At 38.2% G+C, this 19,262-nt stretch overlaps 1 protein-coding gene across 1 annotated transcript; it reads right to left on the reverse strand.

The window, feature by feature from the left end:
• Positions 1 to 212: 212 nt before the first annotated feature.
• On the reverse strand, positions 213 to 13,430 carry bpnt2 (3'(2'), 5'-bisphosphate nucleotidase 2). Its single transcript, XM_076294674.1, has 5 exons — positions 12,626 to 13,430; positions 11,053 to 11,209; positions 5,432 to 5,527; positions 3,033 to 3,194; positions 213 to 1,867 (listed from the first exon to the last, which is right to left on the reverse strand). The coding sequence occupies exons 1-5, from the start codon at positions 12,962 to 12,964 to the stop codon at positions 1,599 to 1,601; spliced, it is 1,023 nt and encodes a 340-aa protein (XP_076150789.1). The 5' UTR covers positions 12,965 to 13,430; the 3' UTR covers positions 213 to 1,598.
• Between the last annotated feature and the right edge of the window lie 5,832 nt (positions 13,431 to 19,262).

Here is a 19,262-nt window from a genome sequence, read left to right on the forward strand (position 1 = left end):
AAATCAGGCTATACTCCTGTCAACATGCCAGAAATGTTCAGGGCATGACAAGGCTTCACTAAAATACATGTGCAAAAATAGCTAAACAAATCTTAAATTTGATGTACAACTTTAACTGACAATTAAAGACATGCATGATGTTAGTTTACTAAAATAATTGGTTGGTGGCATTCTGTGATTTTCAACACGCTTGTACCTTAAAAGAGTTCATGCACTATTTAAATATTTTTTTAATCAAAAACTGAAAACACTACATCCTCTGATTTGTCATTCATATTTCATGCACACAACACACAGAAGACATACATATGGCTATATATTCACCACAGCTTCAATGCAGACATACAGATGTTCAAAAATGCTCCAAAAAAAAGCTCGACATTATTAAATCATAATCATCACAGTGAGTTTATGTGTTCAAAGGTGCCGTGACATCAGATTGACCTATTATGTATACGGTTATACGTTACATCAACAGAATGATCAAATAACAGACTTTAATTGTGTTGTTGTAAGAATGGATCAAATATATTAAACATATATTATAATTGCATGAAATAATTTACAAATACTGAAACTCCTGAAAGCTGCTGAAGCCACTATTGAAACAGCAAGAGAAGCACTGTACCTGCTAGGCTAATGAGAAAAGTGTATCTAAAGCGTCGTCAATAGTTTTGATGTGCACAGGTATCCTTCAATTTGTGTTTACTTGGCAGACGTATTCTTCACTTGAGTGCTACATCTAAAAAGCATACATACAGCATAAGTCATCCAGTCGCAGATGGGTAGGGAGAGAAATTACAGACAGCTTGAAAAAACAAGGGTCTAACGCAGTAGTTAGGCACCATCCACCAATAGACATAAGCATTCTGTAACTGCACATTTTATCATGAAAGTAAACACCCTACACATTTTAAAGGAAGTAGCCTTATTAATGTCTCTCCCCCAATCATGTTCATATAAGGTACAAATACCCACAAGTTAAACCCTCTGAAGATATGGATGTGAAGTCTGAGTTAAGAGTATTGCCAAATGAATCAAATCATTTTTTTTTCTTTTCAGAGCTGTAACATAAAACACTAACTCCAGGATACAGCTAATAATTTACAGCAAACATTAACAGAGTATAGATGTCCAGATAATTGTATGTCATGTTTTAAGACCCAAATGCAACAGGGTCAAATATTATCAAATGCTAGCAACTAGCCTACTCTGAGCATGCCTGGTTATTTGTTTTCTTCAGTTATTCAAAGTCTGAAACAAACACTTCTCAGAGTTCTCAAGATTCTACAACCAACTCAATATGTGTATATAAGTACCAGTCTAATGCAGTTGAACCCCTTTCCATCTTTGTATGCCAAAGGCACTCACAAACAAAGCAAACATCCAGACAAACAAAGACAAAAACATTAATAATTTTCTTTCACCCTTGCAGTTCACAGAATCAATATAGAACATGTAGATCATGTAGGGGTAGTCTCTATGTTACATTATCATTATACAAAAGGACTAATATGTATGTATAGCTCAAGAGTGTTTGGTGGTTGCTTCATCAGTTTATCAGACATTTTTATCCATCTTGTGTGTGCTCAGAATATCTAGTGTTTCTCCTTCTCAACGCTAGATAGCCGCTCCACGAGCGTTTTATGGTCCACTTTGACACTAGCAAGCAATCCACCATCATTTCTCTCAGACCCCGAGTAGTCAATCTCTACTCCTTTCAGAGTGGTCATGTGACCACCTAGTGCCTTTAGAATCGCATTGCCTGCACAGATGTCCCACTTTTTGATAAAAGTGACATGGACGTAGATATCTGCCTCTTCATAATCCTCATCAGGAGGGTCAAGAAGCGCAAGCACCTTGTAACCTGTAAGGATCACAGACACCATCAACATATATCTCTCCACAATGTGTGAAATATTTCAAAGGCATTTCTTAAACTCTAGAGTTGGGAGGCACATAATACACTTTGGCATCCTCTGATAGTTTTTTATTATTATTTATTTGACTTCCAGTCCGTAACCTCCTGGGCTTTTTCGGGTTTTGAACTGTAACATGACATTCAATAATAATTCAACCATGTCACCTGTCCGTCCATACATAGAAATCACATTTTGATTTAGTTTCTGACATGTTTTGTTTCGTCTCTTTGTTCCGTCGGTCTGAACTAAAGGCTACTTATTTTCAAATTTTATCTCAGAAAGTTTCTTCTCTAGTTTTTAATGTAACTTTCATCACCACCTACTGATGGGTCATGATAGTTTGAGCATGAGACAGACAATAGTTTGAGGTCAATTTTGTGTTCTAGTGTGTACAGAGATTTTTCTTTAAAAAAGAAAATATGGGTATATTTTTCAAATAAGAAAACAGGTTGTTGTGACACATCACCTATTTGTGGTGATTTTGCTGATTCATTGTTCCATTGGGATTTTTATTTTCTTACATGAAAATACCAATACTAAGATAGTCATACTTCTGGCCAACTCGCACAGTCTACATGGTTGCTTGGCATCTCAAAACTATCTCTCAGTGATCAAAAGGTAGGTGGTATCAAAAGGTAACAGGGAGAGGTAATTTACTCATCCTGTTGTTGATCATCAACCTATTATGGTTCCATGATAGATGACATGGCCTTTTCCTTAGATTTTAAATGTTTGGAAGTCTTTGTCATCATGTTGTGCATGCAGAGAATTTTCTAGTTTACAATTTGACTTACAAAAAAATTGTAACACTTGTTTTAAAACACAATAATTATGCTTAAAACTAGATGGCATTTGCTGTGTGTTTACAGTGTCCCATGTTCATCCCTAGAACTAAATTTAATGACTCAATCCTCACCACGTGGACATTTTTCATCTCATGGTGATTAAGACATTTGCAATATTTGTTCCAATACATGTTGTTGATATACTTAAACAACAATTGCATTTGACAGTGGAATTATTAGGTTTATGTCAATACTACCATGCTTATGTTTTATATTTGATGGCTTCAGGGTGTTTAAAAAGTAAGTGTGAGCAAAGGTGATGTACCTGCTCCCCCTGCTGGGATGATGACCGTATTATTTCCGAATGCTTCCTCAATGATGCCCTTCACTTTGCCTGCATGGGACCGGGAAACGATGACCTTGGGCGCACTGATGCTGTACTCAGAACGCGGGGCCACATTGGCACCGTCACCAACCAAAGCCCAAGCTGAAAAGAAGCAAATACAACACTGATCTGGACATTCATTTAAAGCAGTTATAAAGATATGTACAGCACATGTATACATACATATACTGTATATATACACATATACTGTGTATGTATATATATATATATATATATATATATATATATATACACATATACACACACACACACACATATATATACACACACACACACACACACACACACACACACACATATATATACACACACACACACACACACACACACACACACACACACACACACACACACACACACACACATATATATATATATATATATATATATATATATATATATATATATATATATATATATATATATATATATATATATATATATATATATATATATACACATCCACATATACACACTACCAGTCAAAAGTTTGGAGACACATTCCACTCCATTATAGACAGAATACCAGCTGAGATCAGTTGCATTGTTTTTTTAATCAGGGCAGCAGCTTTCAGATTACATCATATTCTTGCATAATTGCAAAAGGGTTCTCCAATGTTTTTTTCAGTTAGCCTTTTAAAAGGATATCAAATTATAAATAATTTGATAAACAGAATGTGCCTTTGGTGCCTGAATATGGGCAATGTAGATATTGCATTTAAAGATTAGAAATGTCTAATGGAGTGGAATGGACATTTCTAAGTGGCCCCAAACTTTTGACCTGTAGTGTGTGTATATATATATATATTTCTAATTCCAAAACAATATGACGCTGATGACTAACAATTAGTTCCTATGGGTTTGTGATGTACTTCTTAATTTACATGGGAAAGCAATTATAAAAAAAACCGAAGGTATGAGTTTCAAGCAAAAGTTGTTGATCATTTTGTTGTGTGATGCTTAAATGTATGAAGATTCCCAGAATAAAAAGTACCGGTATATAAAACAGTGTGCTACATACTAACAGTAAAGAGTAACACTAAACAGTAAATCTCTCAGTGTCGTTGGAAGGTAAAACCCAGAATATCAACAAAATTGAAATTTTACTTCTGCTGAAGTTGACAAAAGTCATAAGCCAAGTTAACCTTAAAGGACAATTCCGGCGCAAAATGAACCTAGGGGTTAATAACACATGTGTACCGAGTTCGACCGTTCGCTGGGATGTATTTTCATGCTAGTCGAATGTGACCAGTTTTATTGCAAACCGCGAATTAGCGTTTAACGCTAGCCTTCGGGGCACACGTACAGTAAAAAGAAATCGCTATTTCTATACCACTAACAAGGCTCAAAATAGCACCACACTTACACAGTAGCATGAGGGTCTCTACATGTAAACCGAAGCATTGAGAACTTTTTAAGTGTACAGGCAGTTTATTAAAAAGAAACACATTACCGTTCACGTCTGGTTCACATACAGGCAGGCGCCTTGGTTAAACAGAACTCTGGGATGTGAAGTGAATCTCGGGTGAAACGTTGTTGCAGAAGGACTGTGCAAAAGAGAAGCACTGAACGCAACAGGAGACATAAGAGATGAAAGGTTATTTGAACGAATTTGAAGACATGAGGATGAACCCTTATTGGACGTCCTTATCTTTTCGAGTCGGAATATACCAACGAAGAGCTGCGGGAGCTCCGTGAAAGGGCTATGAGAGAGAGAGCTAGAAGCTACCTGTAGTCAATGCCACACAGGCGGCAGCGATCCATACCAGAGGGACCAGATGCATCCACTAAGTAAGTACACTATACAAGTTATGTTACATCGGAGCTATTATTTCTGATAGGCCTATATTGAGCAAATTACGTTTGATTTTAGTTCACATCGCCTGCCTGTATATGTGAACCAGACGTGAACGGTAATGTGTTTCTTTTTAATAAACTGCCTGTACACTTACAAAGTTCTCAATGCTTCGGTTTACATGTAGAGACCCTCATTATGCTACTGTGTAAGTGTGGTGCTATTTTGAGCCTTGTTAGTGGTATAGAAATAGCGATTTCTTTCTACTGTACGTGTGCCCCGAAGGCTAGCGTTAAACGCGAATAAGCGGTTTGCAATAAAACTGGTCACATTCGACTAGCATGAAAACAAATCCCAGCGAACGGACGAACTCGGTACACATGTGTTATTAACCCCTAGGTTCATTTTGCGCCGGAATTGTCCTTTAACAAAAAGACTACCATGAAAATTAACTGTTTGTCTGCTAAATGTATTTATTATAGTTTATAGTATTATATGTGTGAAATTTATAGCCAGTACCTACCAGTGTATCCCGTAAAAGGTTTATGAATAACACCAATGACAGGCTCGCCATCCACAGCTACACAGACCATTGTTGTTACATACTTTTTGAGGTTCTCTGTAAAGAAAAAAAGCGCATATGACCATGGCAACTGACTGGCACCTGACAAAGAAGTGCATCACAAATTTAACATGAGAGGATCCCATTTTGACATGTCTTCACCAAAACTAGGGTCTACCAACTAAGTGGAAATGCTCATAAGCAATCCAATTACATCATAAAAACACAACTTTAAAAAGACAGAGCTGGGACATGTTACTCTCCAACATCTGATACGATCTTCATATCTAACCAATAATCAGCTGCATCTTTCTTTGTTGACACAGCCAACTGGGACTGAACACAGTGCTGGGGTGTTCATTTATTAATTTATTAATTTACCGTTATTCATTAAGCAAATGCTTCCATCCAAAGCAAGGTAGAGAAAGTTATCCACAATTTAACTGGGAGAACTTAATTCATCTTGGTCATCTGGTCATCTTGAGGAAAAGTAAGTACGTATGTAGTATGTTTGATTTTATGCAGCATTGTGCAGATCTGGTTGAACGTGATGCATGTTTACAATGCATGCTGCAAAACGCTGAACATGATGCATGTTTACAATGCATGCTGCAAAACGCTTAACGTAATGCATGTTAACAATGCATGCTGTAAAACGCTGAACGTAATGCATGTTTACAATGCATGCTGCAAAACGCTTAACGTAATGCATGTTAACAATGCATGCTGTAAAACGCTGAACGTAATGCATGTTTACAATGCATGCTGCAAAACGCAACATTCAGCCGGATCTGCACAGTGGGGCACAAAGTCGACCAAGCCCATTGATTTGTACATACTTTTCCTGAAGTTAGAAGACGAGTCAAGGTAGTTTTTTGTTGTTTTAAAATGTGTTTTATAAATAAACTGACATTGCCAATGACATCTTCATAAATACAACTATACAACATTTAACCTTCAATCTCAGACATACACAGCAGTCCAACATACAAGCAACCTCTTGGAAATTAAGTTAATCAGAGGGTATATTTATCCTACATTAGCAGCCAAAGAGTAACTTTGGCTTCTACACACAGTTGCGTGCGTTGAAGTGCTGGAGACGCATCCCATTCACTTTACATGGGCTCACGTCATCCATTGCCGAACTGAATTGTGGGTCTGTTGCGTCGCGTTTCTCCCGTCGCTCGCATTGAGAAGTTCAGCTGTTGCTGCATCGACAGACGGCACCGGCCAATCAAGCCAATCAACGGACGGCACCAACCAATCAAATTACGGTTATACTTCAAGTCATTTACATAGCTACCGTCGGGAATACCCACTGGCATGCCTTGACGGAACACAACTGTGTGTAGAAGCCGTAACATCTTTCAGGAGTGAAGAAAATATGACAAGGCTGTCCTACTGTACAGACTATATAATTATCACATAAATGAAACTGAAAACAAAGATAATGCTAATATCACTATAGGAAGTTCATGTACTTGCACTTGTCCAGTGAGTTGCCGCATCACAGATATCACAATACAAGATTTATCTGATCAGATAAAAAAAACACACCTAGTATGCTCCTATAAGACCTATTACAACTAAATTCTTGATCTTGTGTATGGCCATGTTGAATTTGGAACATGTTACATTTTGAAACTTCTGAGATATGCTACTCTATGTATTTTATATTTAAACTACTTTACTTCCTTATTATGACCGCTGCACATGCATCTTGGGAATGTAGCCCCACTAGGCTGATATGGAAAAGAAGTTGAATGCAGTTTTTGCTGAATAACTACAGAGGCGTTGCATCTAAGATGACGATTTGTTTGTGGTATGTTGGTCTCAAGGGGTTGCATATACTTAGCCCATAACCACTCATTTGTGGTGTTGCATTCCTCAGTCAAAAATGACAAAGCAAAAACATGCCGATGTGATAACCACTAGTGATTAAAGCGGCTGGGGTGGGGGGGGGGGGGGTGTCATGCAATACACCCATCTGCCTGTAGATGGTGGTGTTAAGCAGAGGGTTGCCAGTAGGGGATGTTGAGAAATTCAAAGATTGTAAGCATATATACTCTTTTGATTTTTGATCCCGTGAGGGAAATTTGGTCTCTGCACGTGATCTATTTCTGAGGAGAGAATGTGCAGGACTGAGTGGCAGTCATATTTTGTGCTCCTAAGTTTGTCGTACATCTAGCTTATTTTCTTATATATTTACTGAACTTACATACTTTTAGATTTACTTTACTTGCTTACTTTACTCTTTGCAGCAAGTAGTGCAAGTAGTAAGTAGACTCTCATCAACCAATCACCATGGTCACTGAAAGCCAATTCATGCCTGACACTTGAGTTATTCTAGGTAAATGTTGATTTTATCCGTTTTATAAATAGGATTTAGGCTAAAGCAAATAGTTATGTACTCTCAATCTGATTTAGAGAGACCATACAAGCCCTGATCAAGATCAGATTTTTTGAATATGCTATTAGCGTGTTTTATAGGTCCTGAAAATGGAACACAAATGTTGAGAAGCAATAGTGGTCAGTTTGTTCAATAAATCAATCAATCCCAGACAGAGCAATCTTCCTGGAATGTGTTGAGTATGAATATACACTACCACATGTTTGGGGGCTACAATAAATGTTCTATAAATTCCTGAGGAATTTTCTGTGTTTTTTTAGTTATTGTGTATAATCTGTGAACAGTTTAAAAAGAACAGGGGGCTACAAAGCTTGTGTACGCACAAAAATGTTGAGTACGCCAACTTTCACATTCACAGTTGATATCAAAATCCCCTCTTTCTTGGACCTACACCAGTTTGCCTAGCGAGCATACAGGTCAACCGAAGATGCCGTTTCATTGGCCTTCCACACTGCAATGTCACATCTTGAACAGCAGAACAGCTACGTGCGCATGCTGTTTGTGGACTACAGGTCTGCCTTCAACTCCATCCTCCCCAATACCCTGGCTGTCAAACTCAACAACCTTGGAATCAACTCTCATCTGTGCAACTGGGTCCTAGACATCCTGACCAACAGACCACAAACAGTGTGCATGGGTAAGCACCTCTCCTCCTTCATAACACTGAGCACTGGGGCCCCCCAGGGTTGTGTTCTGAGCCCACTCCTGTTCTCCCTCTTCGCGCAAAACTGTAACCACTGATGACATCATAATCAAGTTTGCAGATGACACCATCGTGAGGCATACTGGAGGGAGGTGGAAAATATATATATATATATACACATACATACATACAGTATATGTATGTATGCATGTGCTGTACATATCTTTATAACTGCTGTAAATGAATGTCCAGATCAGTGTTGCATTTGCAAGGACACAACCCATCCCGGACACTGCCTCTTCACCCTCCTGCCATCTGGCAGGCGCTACAGAGCACTCTATGTCCAGACCAGTAGGCTAAGGCAGTGTTTTTCAACCACTGTGCCGGGGCACACTAGTGTGCCGTGAGAGATCATCAGGTGTGCCGCAGAAAATTACCCAAATGTCACATTGTTGCATCAAAGAATTTATAACCACATGCTCTCATTGATTGTTTGATTGCACTATTTGTGGTAGGCAGGCATTGTATAACGGGGGGCCCATATCCAGTATTCACAGAATCATCACATATCCAGTTCATAACAACAATTAAATTAGATATAGTCACCTACATGAAACAGAGGTCGCTTGTTTTATTGAGCAGGTCTTGCATAGAAGCCATAATAAGGCCATATCTGTGTATTATTTGAAATTTTAGGCTATGGTATGTTTATTTTTTCTTCACACAGGATGTTAGTGTGCCGTGGGACATTTAAAGTGTCAAAAGTGTGCCGTGGCACAAAAAAGGTTGAAAAACACTGGGCTAAGGAACAGTTTTTATCCACAAACAGTTGCACTGATGGACACACTGCACCTCCTCTGCCCCCCACCACCCCAACCTGTGTGCTAGTGTAAACACATTAGTCACGGCACTATTATTATGGGTACTAGTGCAATTTGCATATCATGTGTAACTATCTAGTTATTTAATTTATTTTATGTATATTTTTTAGTCTTTTTTAGCTTATGTATATTATTTAGTCTTTTTTTAGCTTATGTGTGGGCATCTCAGGATTGTTCCAAACAATGTCTCATTGTATTCTGTGTACAATGACAAGTATCTATCTATCTATCTATCTATCAAGAATTAAAAGGGAATGTGAAACCTAAACAGCACCGATATTTAGTTCCATGATTGTTGATGAATGGCTTATTAAACATTTCAGATTTTGAAGAGCTTTCCACAAAATTTATGATGAATGGGGTCAGCTTCACGCATTTGCCCATGCCTTGAACATTTGCCAGGCGATATCTATATTGGCGATATCTCTGATAGTTTTCATTTTTATTTAGCCTAAATAGATAGGCTCTTATAGGTTAAAGTAGGCTACTTACCACAGTGAGTTTTTTGTCAACAGGGTATTACAGTGAGAAATGGCAACAGCCTATGGGACAGGATCATCCAAGTGTATACTTAGCTATAGCCCGACTAATAAGCGAGAGTTGTAGCTATTTCCCTTAGTGTGATTGACTTTCCTTGAGTAAGCATTCACATTATTGTTGTCACACTTGTGTAGCCTGGAAAATCCAGAAGCTGGTAATCTAAAAAGATTATGGGTCTGGCCACGAACAATGTAATGGCCCAACTCGAGGGGCGGCACCAAGCATGCATTTGAAAAACTCACTGCACGCAATTGGATAACACTACTAATGTTTACTCTGAATGATTCCGGACTTCGACGCAATTGGATAACACTACGATCAATGTTTACTGACCTCCAACGTTGCAGCGCTGTCGCCATCAGTTTAGCTCGCCTCTGGCCTGCCTATATCAGATACGCCGATTTGATTGGTTCCACAGGATGCAAGGGGTAAAAGTAACGTGCATCATTGCTCATTGCCAGAGTGTCTCACAGAGACAATTCCATTGTGCTCTCGCAAGAACTCTGGATTTCCAGGGTGACACTTGTGTGCGAATTATAGAAATATGATGGAATATGATGAAATCGCAATGTTGTGGCAAGGTGGCCTGGATCAACTTAGTTTATTCTACTTCAGGTGTGTGATACGTGGTCTCTTGAATACAATTGATTTGATGACTTTTTACCTACTGAACCTTACTTTTTACTGTTTACGGTTGTTAATTACAGATGATAAAGACGTAAGATTCTTCACAATGTGATTGAAGGGATAGCCCTCGCATGTCTTAAAATATCAGTTTAAAATGCAACACAAGGTTCCTTTGTATTGATGTTGTTAAGAAATGGAGTTACGTACAGTATGTCTATAAAAATGAAAGAAATTGAACTTGTGAAAATACAGTATGGTCAGCCAGTGCAGTTAATGTTTTAATAGGCAGTATTAATGTAGGATTAGAATGATTGGGTTACACTGTTTCCATGTCAACATTGTTCCAATAATAATAAAACATAAGATTAGCGTGCCTGTAAACATATTCACTGGCTGCATCATTATCAATGTAACTGATAATGATGCTGTAGCCTACTATAGACATAAATATTGCTATTGCTATCTGCAAATAGACTCCTACCTGTGTACTCCTGTGTGGCATCCAGTGGATCAATCCAAACAGTGATCCTATCTGCAGCCACCTCCCTTACTTTGACCTTCTGGAGGACATCTTCTGGAATTTCACGGGACCACACGGCAGGGTTTTCCTTTACTTCGTCATGCTCCTCTGAATTCACCTATGTGGGAAGCCCAAGCCAAAATCAACCTCCAGCATAGTCAGTCGAATAATAAACTCTTAATCAAGTCATTTCAGAAATCATTCATTCAGACTTTCTTTCATTCTCGGTTATTTGATGGCAGATTGTGTCTAAAACCTTCAGGGAGGTCCAATACATCACATCACCATAATCCACCATGGGAATAACAATCCTTTTTCTGCAGAACAATGGACAGATTGATTTGTTTCTATAAGAAACCAATCTCCTGTCTCAATTATTGTGAAGATAATAATCTCTATGTCTACAGATTGATAATCTGTATACCTAAACCTTAACCTACCATTACATACAGATCATGCCAAGATATTTATATTCAGCTACTCGCTCAATATTGACTCCCTCTGCAGTGGATAGATGCAGACTATTTCTAGCTCTGGGAAACAACTATTTTCTTTGCATTGTGTTTGTGTTTAGAGAATTCTGTAGGGCTCATCCCATGTCAATCAGATAAGGTTGTTGCTGCACCATCTAATATTTTGCTCAAACTATATCATGAATTGGTCCCAAAACCAAAGCCTGTAAAATAAATTCTGTTCAAATATGTCTTCAGATTGTTCAGCCCTTCATTTTACAGCAATGTAAATGTAAAAGCAATGTTTTACAGGTATTATTCATAGCCAGCACAAACTTTGTAGGATAGAAGACAAAAATATTCTCAGTCTGACTAAACCCATTAAAAGCTTAGCATGCTCATTGATTTTCTATGAGGCCCTGGATTTGTAAAAAGTGACATTAAGTGTCGTACAAACTATACTAATCTAGTATAAGCTAATAGACACATGAACATCTATGTATAGACATTTAGGGAACAAAGTGCCAATGGTGTACCATACATTAGATAAGAGTTAAAATAATTGTTTTACCTCAGTGACGGGAATGAAAAGGCATAACTATAACAACTAAGTTACAGTAACTAAGTAGCCGAAGTATCTTTGAGTTACTCTGGTCTAGATTTTTTTATGTTCTCTGTATGACGGGACCAAACTTCCCAACATTCCCTTCACACCAGTAGAAGCTAGTCTACAAGCTTAAGTTTCATCCAGTCATACAGAGAACCTGTTTGTCTCCCATCCTACAACGTTTAGGCAGGCTAGGAATAGTACTTTCTTATTCAAACAACGTGAACTTGGCACTGCACCCAAGCCTTATCGAGTTTGAAATCGACGAACGGTTCCACAGATATGCGACTAGATAGATAGATAGATACTAACATACAAACACCCATACAAATACACAGACAGACGTTCCTGTCATTGAGAAATACTGGTTATGTGACTGTCCAACAGCAACATTGCTCAAAAAGGTGGCTTGCATCATCACCTTCAGATATTTAAGGACAAGAGCACGAAGTCAACGAGTGGAGCCAGATCTTACCTGCAGAAATGGATAGGTGTTTTTAAAGAGGTAAAACATCTTTCGATGAGAATTCAAATCTCCCAACGTCAGCTTTTCACTGACCCCCTCCTTAGTTTTCCCCTTCGATCTCTCCTCTAGAGTGTTGTCCTCACGGATTTTTTTTACTTCACGTCCACCTTCGACAGCAGCTTCGATAGAAAGAGCTAATAAGTCGCGTAAATCCACATTTTTCTGCTGTCTAAAGGAATTTATTCGGCTTGAGATCACTCCTGCATAAAGGTGATAGATCACACCAAGCCCTAATAAGCAAAACACAGCCACTCCAAGGGGGGACAACCGGATACCCATAGGTGCCATTGGTGAGGAAAGGCAACGTAACGTTAACTGGAAGTTATACTAGCGTAGATCTAACTTACAGTGGCTGTCAACAATTTAGCTAGGGCTAGCTGATACTACACTGAATTTGACTTTGAGTAAACATCTTAATTTTACCAAGGCATCACCCAACAGGTCTATATTAAAAACCAAATTGTAGCGTTAACGCTAAGAAGCTGACAGAGTCAACGAAACGTATTGAGGACCGTCCGTCAAACGATAACGTTTGTTTGCTGGATAGATAGCTAACGTTACGTAGCAAGGCATTAACGTTACCTTGCGACCAAAAACACTTCGATTCGCCACGTTATGCTAACGTTATAATAACCAACTAATGGAAACTAAGCAAAGGGAAGTATAAAATAACGTTACATAGCTGCCACGTAAACTTGACTTGTTTGCTCCACGTCCCCGGTAGATAGCCTACATGGGGGTCAGAGGTGAAACCATGTCTTGTTCTTCAATAGAGGAATAGTGGTTGGGAGACCAACTAATCGGTGCATTACCGCCATCGTCTGGGCTGGTGAACATCCCTACTGTTGCAATTAGTCAGTGATTTCAACCAATAGGCCTACTTTTACAGTTTTTGCCCATTGCTTGACTAATGCTTCGAAGTAACACAACTTGAAGCTTTTGTTACCTTAAACACAATGTAGCCTAACCATACAACAAAAGCGCTACTTTGCAACAACATACGTGCACCTTTCTGCGACACACTTGCTCTTGTACACTAGGCTACACACTAGCCTATTTCATAAGACAATTCGTTCATAATTTAAATCTCATGGGTACCATTGGACAACACATCTATTCAAAATACAAAACATATTGGGTGATTGAAAACACTTTCGAAAATACTTACTAATTTGTGGCTGGCTGAACAACACCAATCAGCCAGCCCCAAATAGGCTCAGTTGAGCCATTTTGAGAACTCTGCAAGCATGGAGGCAGGGAGAGCAAGAGATAGAGGAAGACAAAGAGAGAGAGGAGTAGGAGGCGGTCGAAGAGGCTATGCACGGAACAATATTTCAGATGATATTAGAGAACCTTTGGTGGATCATGATAAATCATGGCCTGACAATGAGGGAAGCTGGGCAGAGTCCACCACGTGTATTTTTTGCTTTTATTTTTGTTTTATTTTTGTGTTACTGCATTTTCTGTAGGCTACTGTATTGTAAAGTATAGTACTGTGAGTATTGAGTTGATGTCATTTGTAACTTTTCAGTACTTTCATTTTTGTTTTTTTAAAACCTTTGTTGAAAAAAAAAACTGTAAGTGTTGCATTGAGCTTCACAGAATGCTAACTGATCAACTGAATGAAAGCAGTGAAATTTAATTAAAGACTGCAGTGTTTTAAATAAAGTGCACTAGTGTGTTGCTGCTAATCTGAAAGTGTATTGATATGATGCAAGTGTGTATCATTTTGTCATCAGAGTGACATTTTCACAAAAAGATTGTTAGGTTTTGATAGCAGTGTTTCAATTTGACATAGATGTGAATGATTTATTTCCCAGTGTTGTGTCTTGTGTGCTTGTGTGTAAAGTTTTGACACAATAAGCCGAGTTTTGCCAAGTGTTGCCAAGCAATGGGCAAAAACTGTAATTAAGGCTATTAGTTGTGGATAAGTAGTATTAGTTGTGGTCTGACTGAAGAAACTGAAACTAGAAGGGGATGTTTGTATTGTTTTATTGTGGTGTTTTGTGTTTCTTTATATAAAGCTACCCATGCCACCTATTCTAACTGTTATTATCCTCAAATGTCAGGTCAGACATCCGGTGAAAAGACATCAGGTCTCAGGAAACTCTCTGTGAAGTTTACGGAATTACAGTCAGTCATGTCTCAGATACACCTACAGAGATGTAAAAGTAGGTCTACACACTTTCAGGTAGAAGTATACTTCTGTAAAAAAAGATTAGTAAAAGTATAAATAGTGAATCATCTTGTTTATTCAAGTAATTATATATGAAAAAGTATGCTAGCAGGACTATTTTACCAGTTGTTTCTGAACTGCGGACTGCAGCCTAAAATTATAATTCTAATTTAACGACTGTAACTCCTTAACAACTATTTCACAGTCCTTGTGGTATTTCATAGAAAAAATCAAGCAAGCTTGTTGCCTACTACCAAGCCAAGGATACTTGCAGAGAAACAAACATTCTGTTTGAGGTAAGCTCACTGACAGAATAGGCCTGGTAGGAAAATATCAGTTCTCCCACAATTTTTTAAGGAGGAAAAGCAAACAAATAATAGGATGTTTTGTTATCTGTACACAAAACACTGAATTTGACAAAGAAGTTTTCCATTATCATGTAACCACTGTTTTGGTGCTGCCCTAGGTGGCACCCTTACAGTTGCAAAGACAGCCCCCTTTCTGCATCGCTGTTGTTGTCCCTTCCATTTGCCGTAGGTTGAAATCAGCCTTGTTGTTGGGAAAGCACAATGACCTCAAATAAAAGTAATTGATAACTCGCCTCAAACGCAGTAACACAAAAGTAACAAGCCAGTTTTGCAAAATGTAAGGGGTAGAAAGTACAAATATTTCTGTAAAAATGTAGGGGAGTAAAAAGAAAAGTAAAGTCCAGATACCCAACAATTTTACTTAGGTACAGAATCACCACTACATAAGTATTTGTACTTCGTTACTTCCCACCTCTGCTCAGATGAAGAGCTGTCAGGTCTCGAGAAAACCTCTGTCATGTTTATGGAATTACAGTTAAAAGATTTGGAGAATTGGAAATTTGGAAACATTTTGGAAAATGGACCCTGGCTAAAATATTATATTTTAATTCTTGCAATGCAATTTCACTGCCTTTCCACCTGATGGCAGTATCTCTCCACTGGTGTCCCATAGTCCAATGTCTGGTGGTGCCCCCTCCATCTCCCTATCACTGCAGGCATGTGGGGTTTCTTCTGCAGTCAAAAATAGTTAGTTTTTATGACACATATAATGCCTAGGCAAGACCTGAAGACATCTGTCCATCTGCCCAAGAAAGTACAGGGCATAAATACAGGGTTTTTCTTTTTATTGAATTTATATTCTTTTTTTTTGCTCATTGTTGGTCGATGGATCTATAACTTCTCATTTTAAGAATGTAGCCCATTAAGTGTTATTGAAATTTGTGTTGTCAGATTAGATATAATAAATATTGAAGTTTAAGGTGAAACATAAATAAAGAAGTTGGGCGGGTAGGCTATGTGTGACATGCCATGCTGACGATGATGATTATGATGACTTATTAATTGCGATAATGTAATGATATGGTAACGATAACATAGTAAGGCCGTGCTGTGATTACAGTAACAAATAGCGCAACTTTTTCTAAATTAATGATTTGCAAACCCGGACAAAAGAGTGTCAAATCGACGTTAATTGTTGGTCAGATTGATCAGTTTCCGTCAGACACCCAAAATTTAACATCGATCGCATGAGTGGTGGTTGGTCTCTCAAAGTAGAGAAGGTTTCTATCTTGGAAGGGTTATCATGCCATGGGCTAAAAGACTGTAGACTGACGGAAATGTAAGCTACAAAACGTAAAGGCATGCACAAGCCAACTAAGCTATAACCTATACGATAGGCTACTGGAACAGATAATTAGTTCATGTAGCTATACTGTTCCAAAATGTACCAGCAATGTAGGTAGGTAGTATAGCCTACAGGAATAAAATATTTCCAGCCCTGTTTATTTCATGTTGTTTCAGTTGTCCTACAGTGATAACTGGTATAAATTACATTAATGTCTACGACAATCTGGGTAATTTAACTCTTTACACATAGGCTTCAGTATTTTTTGGTGCTGCTGTCAATTGAGCATTGTATAGTTTAAATGTAGCCTATTGAATAATTTGAAATGATACTTTGAATTCAAGCAGAAACTCTTCTTTAACAATTGCTTGTATAGCCTACTTGAATATGGAGATCATGTGCTCCATGCCTACCTCTGATCAGTCAGAGTGAGGCCTACATCACTTTCAGTGCTCCATGACAGTTGAAAATATACATATTCAAGGGTAACGCAAAGATTCTGTATTTAATTAGGTGTGCCCGACCAATTTGAGGGCCGCTTGGGCCAAATATGCCAGGGCCGATTTTTGGTCCCAGTCTGCCCCTGTGGGCGGCTACCTAATTGTCATGTTTAGTGATTGTGTAGCTAAGGAGAAAGTGTACCAAGTCCACATAGATATTCACTAGAACTCATACACACGCATGGTAGAGATTTTATCACTGCCACTTCATTCAGTCTTTATGTGTAAGATCAAATAAGTTGCAACAAAGCCTCTTAGATTCTGACCTGACTTTTACAGAGAATTGAAACAAAGAGTTATTTGTCAGTTTTGTTTTTTACAAACAGGCCATTCAAACTGGAGATCTAATTTTAGAGTGACCAAAATAGAGAAACTGTACTTTATCTCTGAGGTCAGCAGCAGGAGTAGAGAATGTGCATGCAGGTTAAAGGAGCATGCTATTCGGCATCCACTTTCCAAGGGCTTGTATCTTGAAATTGCTCTCAGAAATTTCAGTTATTTGCTTTGGCAAAAATCTACCCATGGCTAGTAAATATGAAAATATTTGATTTCTCATCTGCATGACAAACATTCCCTCGCACGCATGCTTGCGGGCGCACATACACACACACACACACACACACACACACACACACACAAACACAAACACACGCACACACACAATAATGTGATTTTGAATAAACATTGACCCTGAATAAAAGGGGGGGGGGGGCAATGAATGTACCCCAATGTACCACAACCAGTTAGTCCTGGGCTGTGTATGTTGTGAGATGAGAAAAATGCTAGAAGGGGAAATGATCCACTCTCACTTGTCCACTCTTATTAAAGTGATCACATAACAGCACACAGTGGCCGAAAGTTTGAGATGCTGTATTAATGACAGAGATTGACAGCTGCATACGCTGAATGATTGAATGATGTAATTTCATAACAGGATGCTTAAATGTTGTGTGTCAGCAGTATGGGGAGGCTTGTCTTTGATACTCATTAGGACAGTGGGCCCCAGGCCTCCTCATTATGTCATGCATCGTGCTGGATGATCTCCATCTTCACTCTCTCCCTCTGTTTCTCTCTGTCTATCCTCCTCTTCATCTTCCTGCTTTGTTTCTTGTGTTCTAGTCTGTAATTAAATGAGCGTTGACTGGTGACGGATCTCTGCAGGCTGTTTGCTGTAGCTGGGGCTAGGTCTACTAATCTCAATTAAAAAAGGAGTGTTAAAGCATCATGGCTATGTGATGGAGACAAAGGTGTGTGTGTGTGTGTGTGTGTGTGTGTGTGTGTGTCTATATTCTCATATCCACTTTATGTAAAATGAAATATAAGTAGATGTTACTTGGAACTCACATAAGGCTCACCAAATCAATGCAAATCTAAGTATTTAACTTAGATAGATAGATAGATAGACTTGTATATTTATTCCTATGTATAGTTATTATGTATGTATAGCATTATTTTGTATACCATTAAAGTATAGCATTATTTTTATTAACACATGATTGTATGTATGTACATGTTATTTGCACTTTATCAGGCGAATGAATCCCACACATTCAACAGAAGGAAACAGATGTAGAGAGAGTAAGAGTGGTCTATTTAAGGGTCATTTCTATAAACAGTTTGTTTTAACTTTGATCTTTGTAAGTGTTGGAAGAACTGATGGCCTTGCAGTTTTAAACAACCTGTTCTTTCTTGTGCTGCTTGCATGTCTCATCAAACACATATGCACGTCTACTCATGAATTTTCCCATCATTACCGTAACTTGCTTAGCACAAAAACTTCAAATTTGAGTTCTGTGTCATTTTGAGAGATTTACAGTATCATGAGTATCATCAAAATATTTATTATTTACGATGAAATCTCTCAGGTCAGGGTGATATTACTGCTGCATTTTTTCTATTAAACTGACTCATCTGTATTCTCTGTCACATAAAGAAAGAGGCGATTCAATTCTGGAAATACAGTAAATAGAAGTGACTGTATTAGGCCACCAGTGACATCTGAATTCTTCATCTTTTGTATCAAATGTTTTTGTCTTTGTTCTAATACTCATGAAAACAGCAAAAATTAGATACAAAAGAGAACTGCACTGAAAGTAAGTGAGATGTGACAAGATGCTATTTTGAACGACTCGTTTCAGGCTGTGAGGATCCGTAGGGGAAGAGGATAGTGAGAACAGAAGACATGCCTAGCACATTTCCTCTGACAAACAGTTGAATATCATACTTGATGAAGTCCGCAAAGTCTACAAAGAGAGGA

This window comes from Alosa pseudoharengus, unplaced genomic scaffold (genome assembly GCF_046254945.1).
Source record: "Alosa pseudoharengus isolate Yale_2024_CS ecotype anadromous, Long Island Sound unplaced genomic scaffold, YU_APseudo_1.1 YU_APseudo_1.1_scf_2, whole genome shotgun sequence".
Classification (NCBI taxonomy): Eukaryota; Metazoa; Chordata; class Actinopteri; order Clupeiformes; family Clupeidae; genus Alosa; species Alosa pseudoharengus.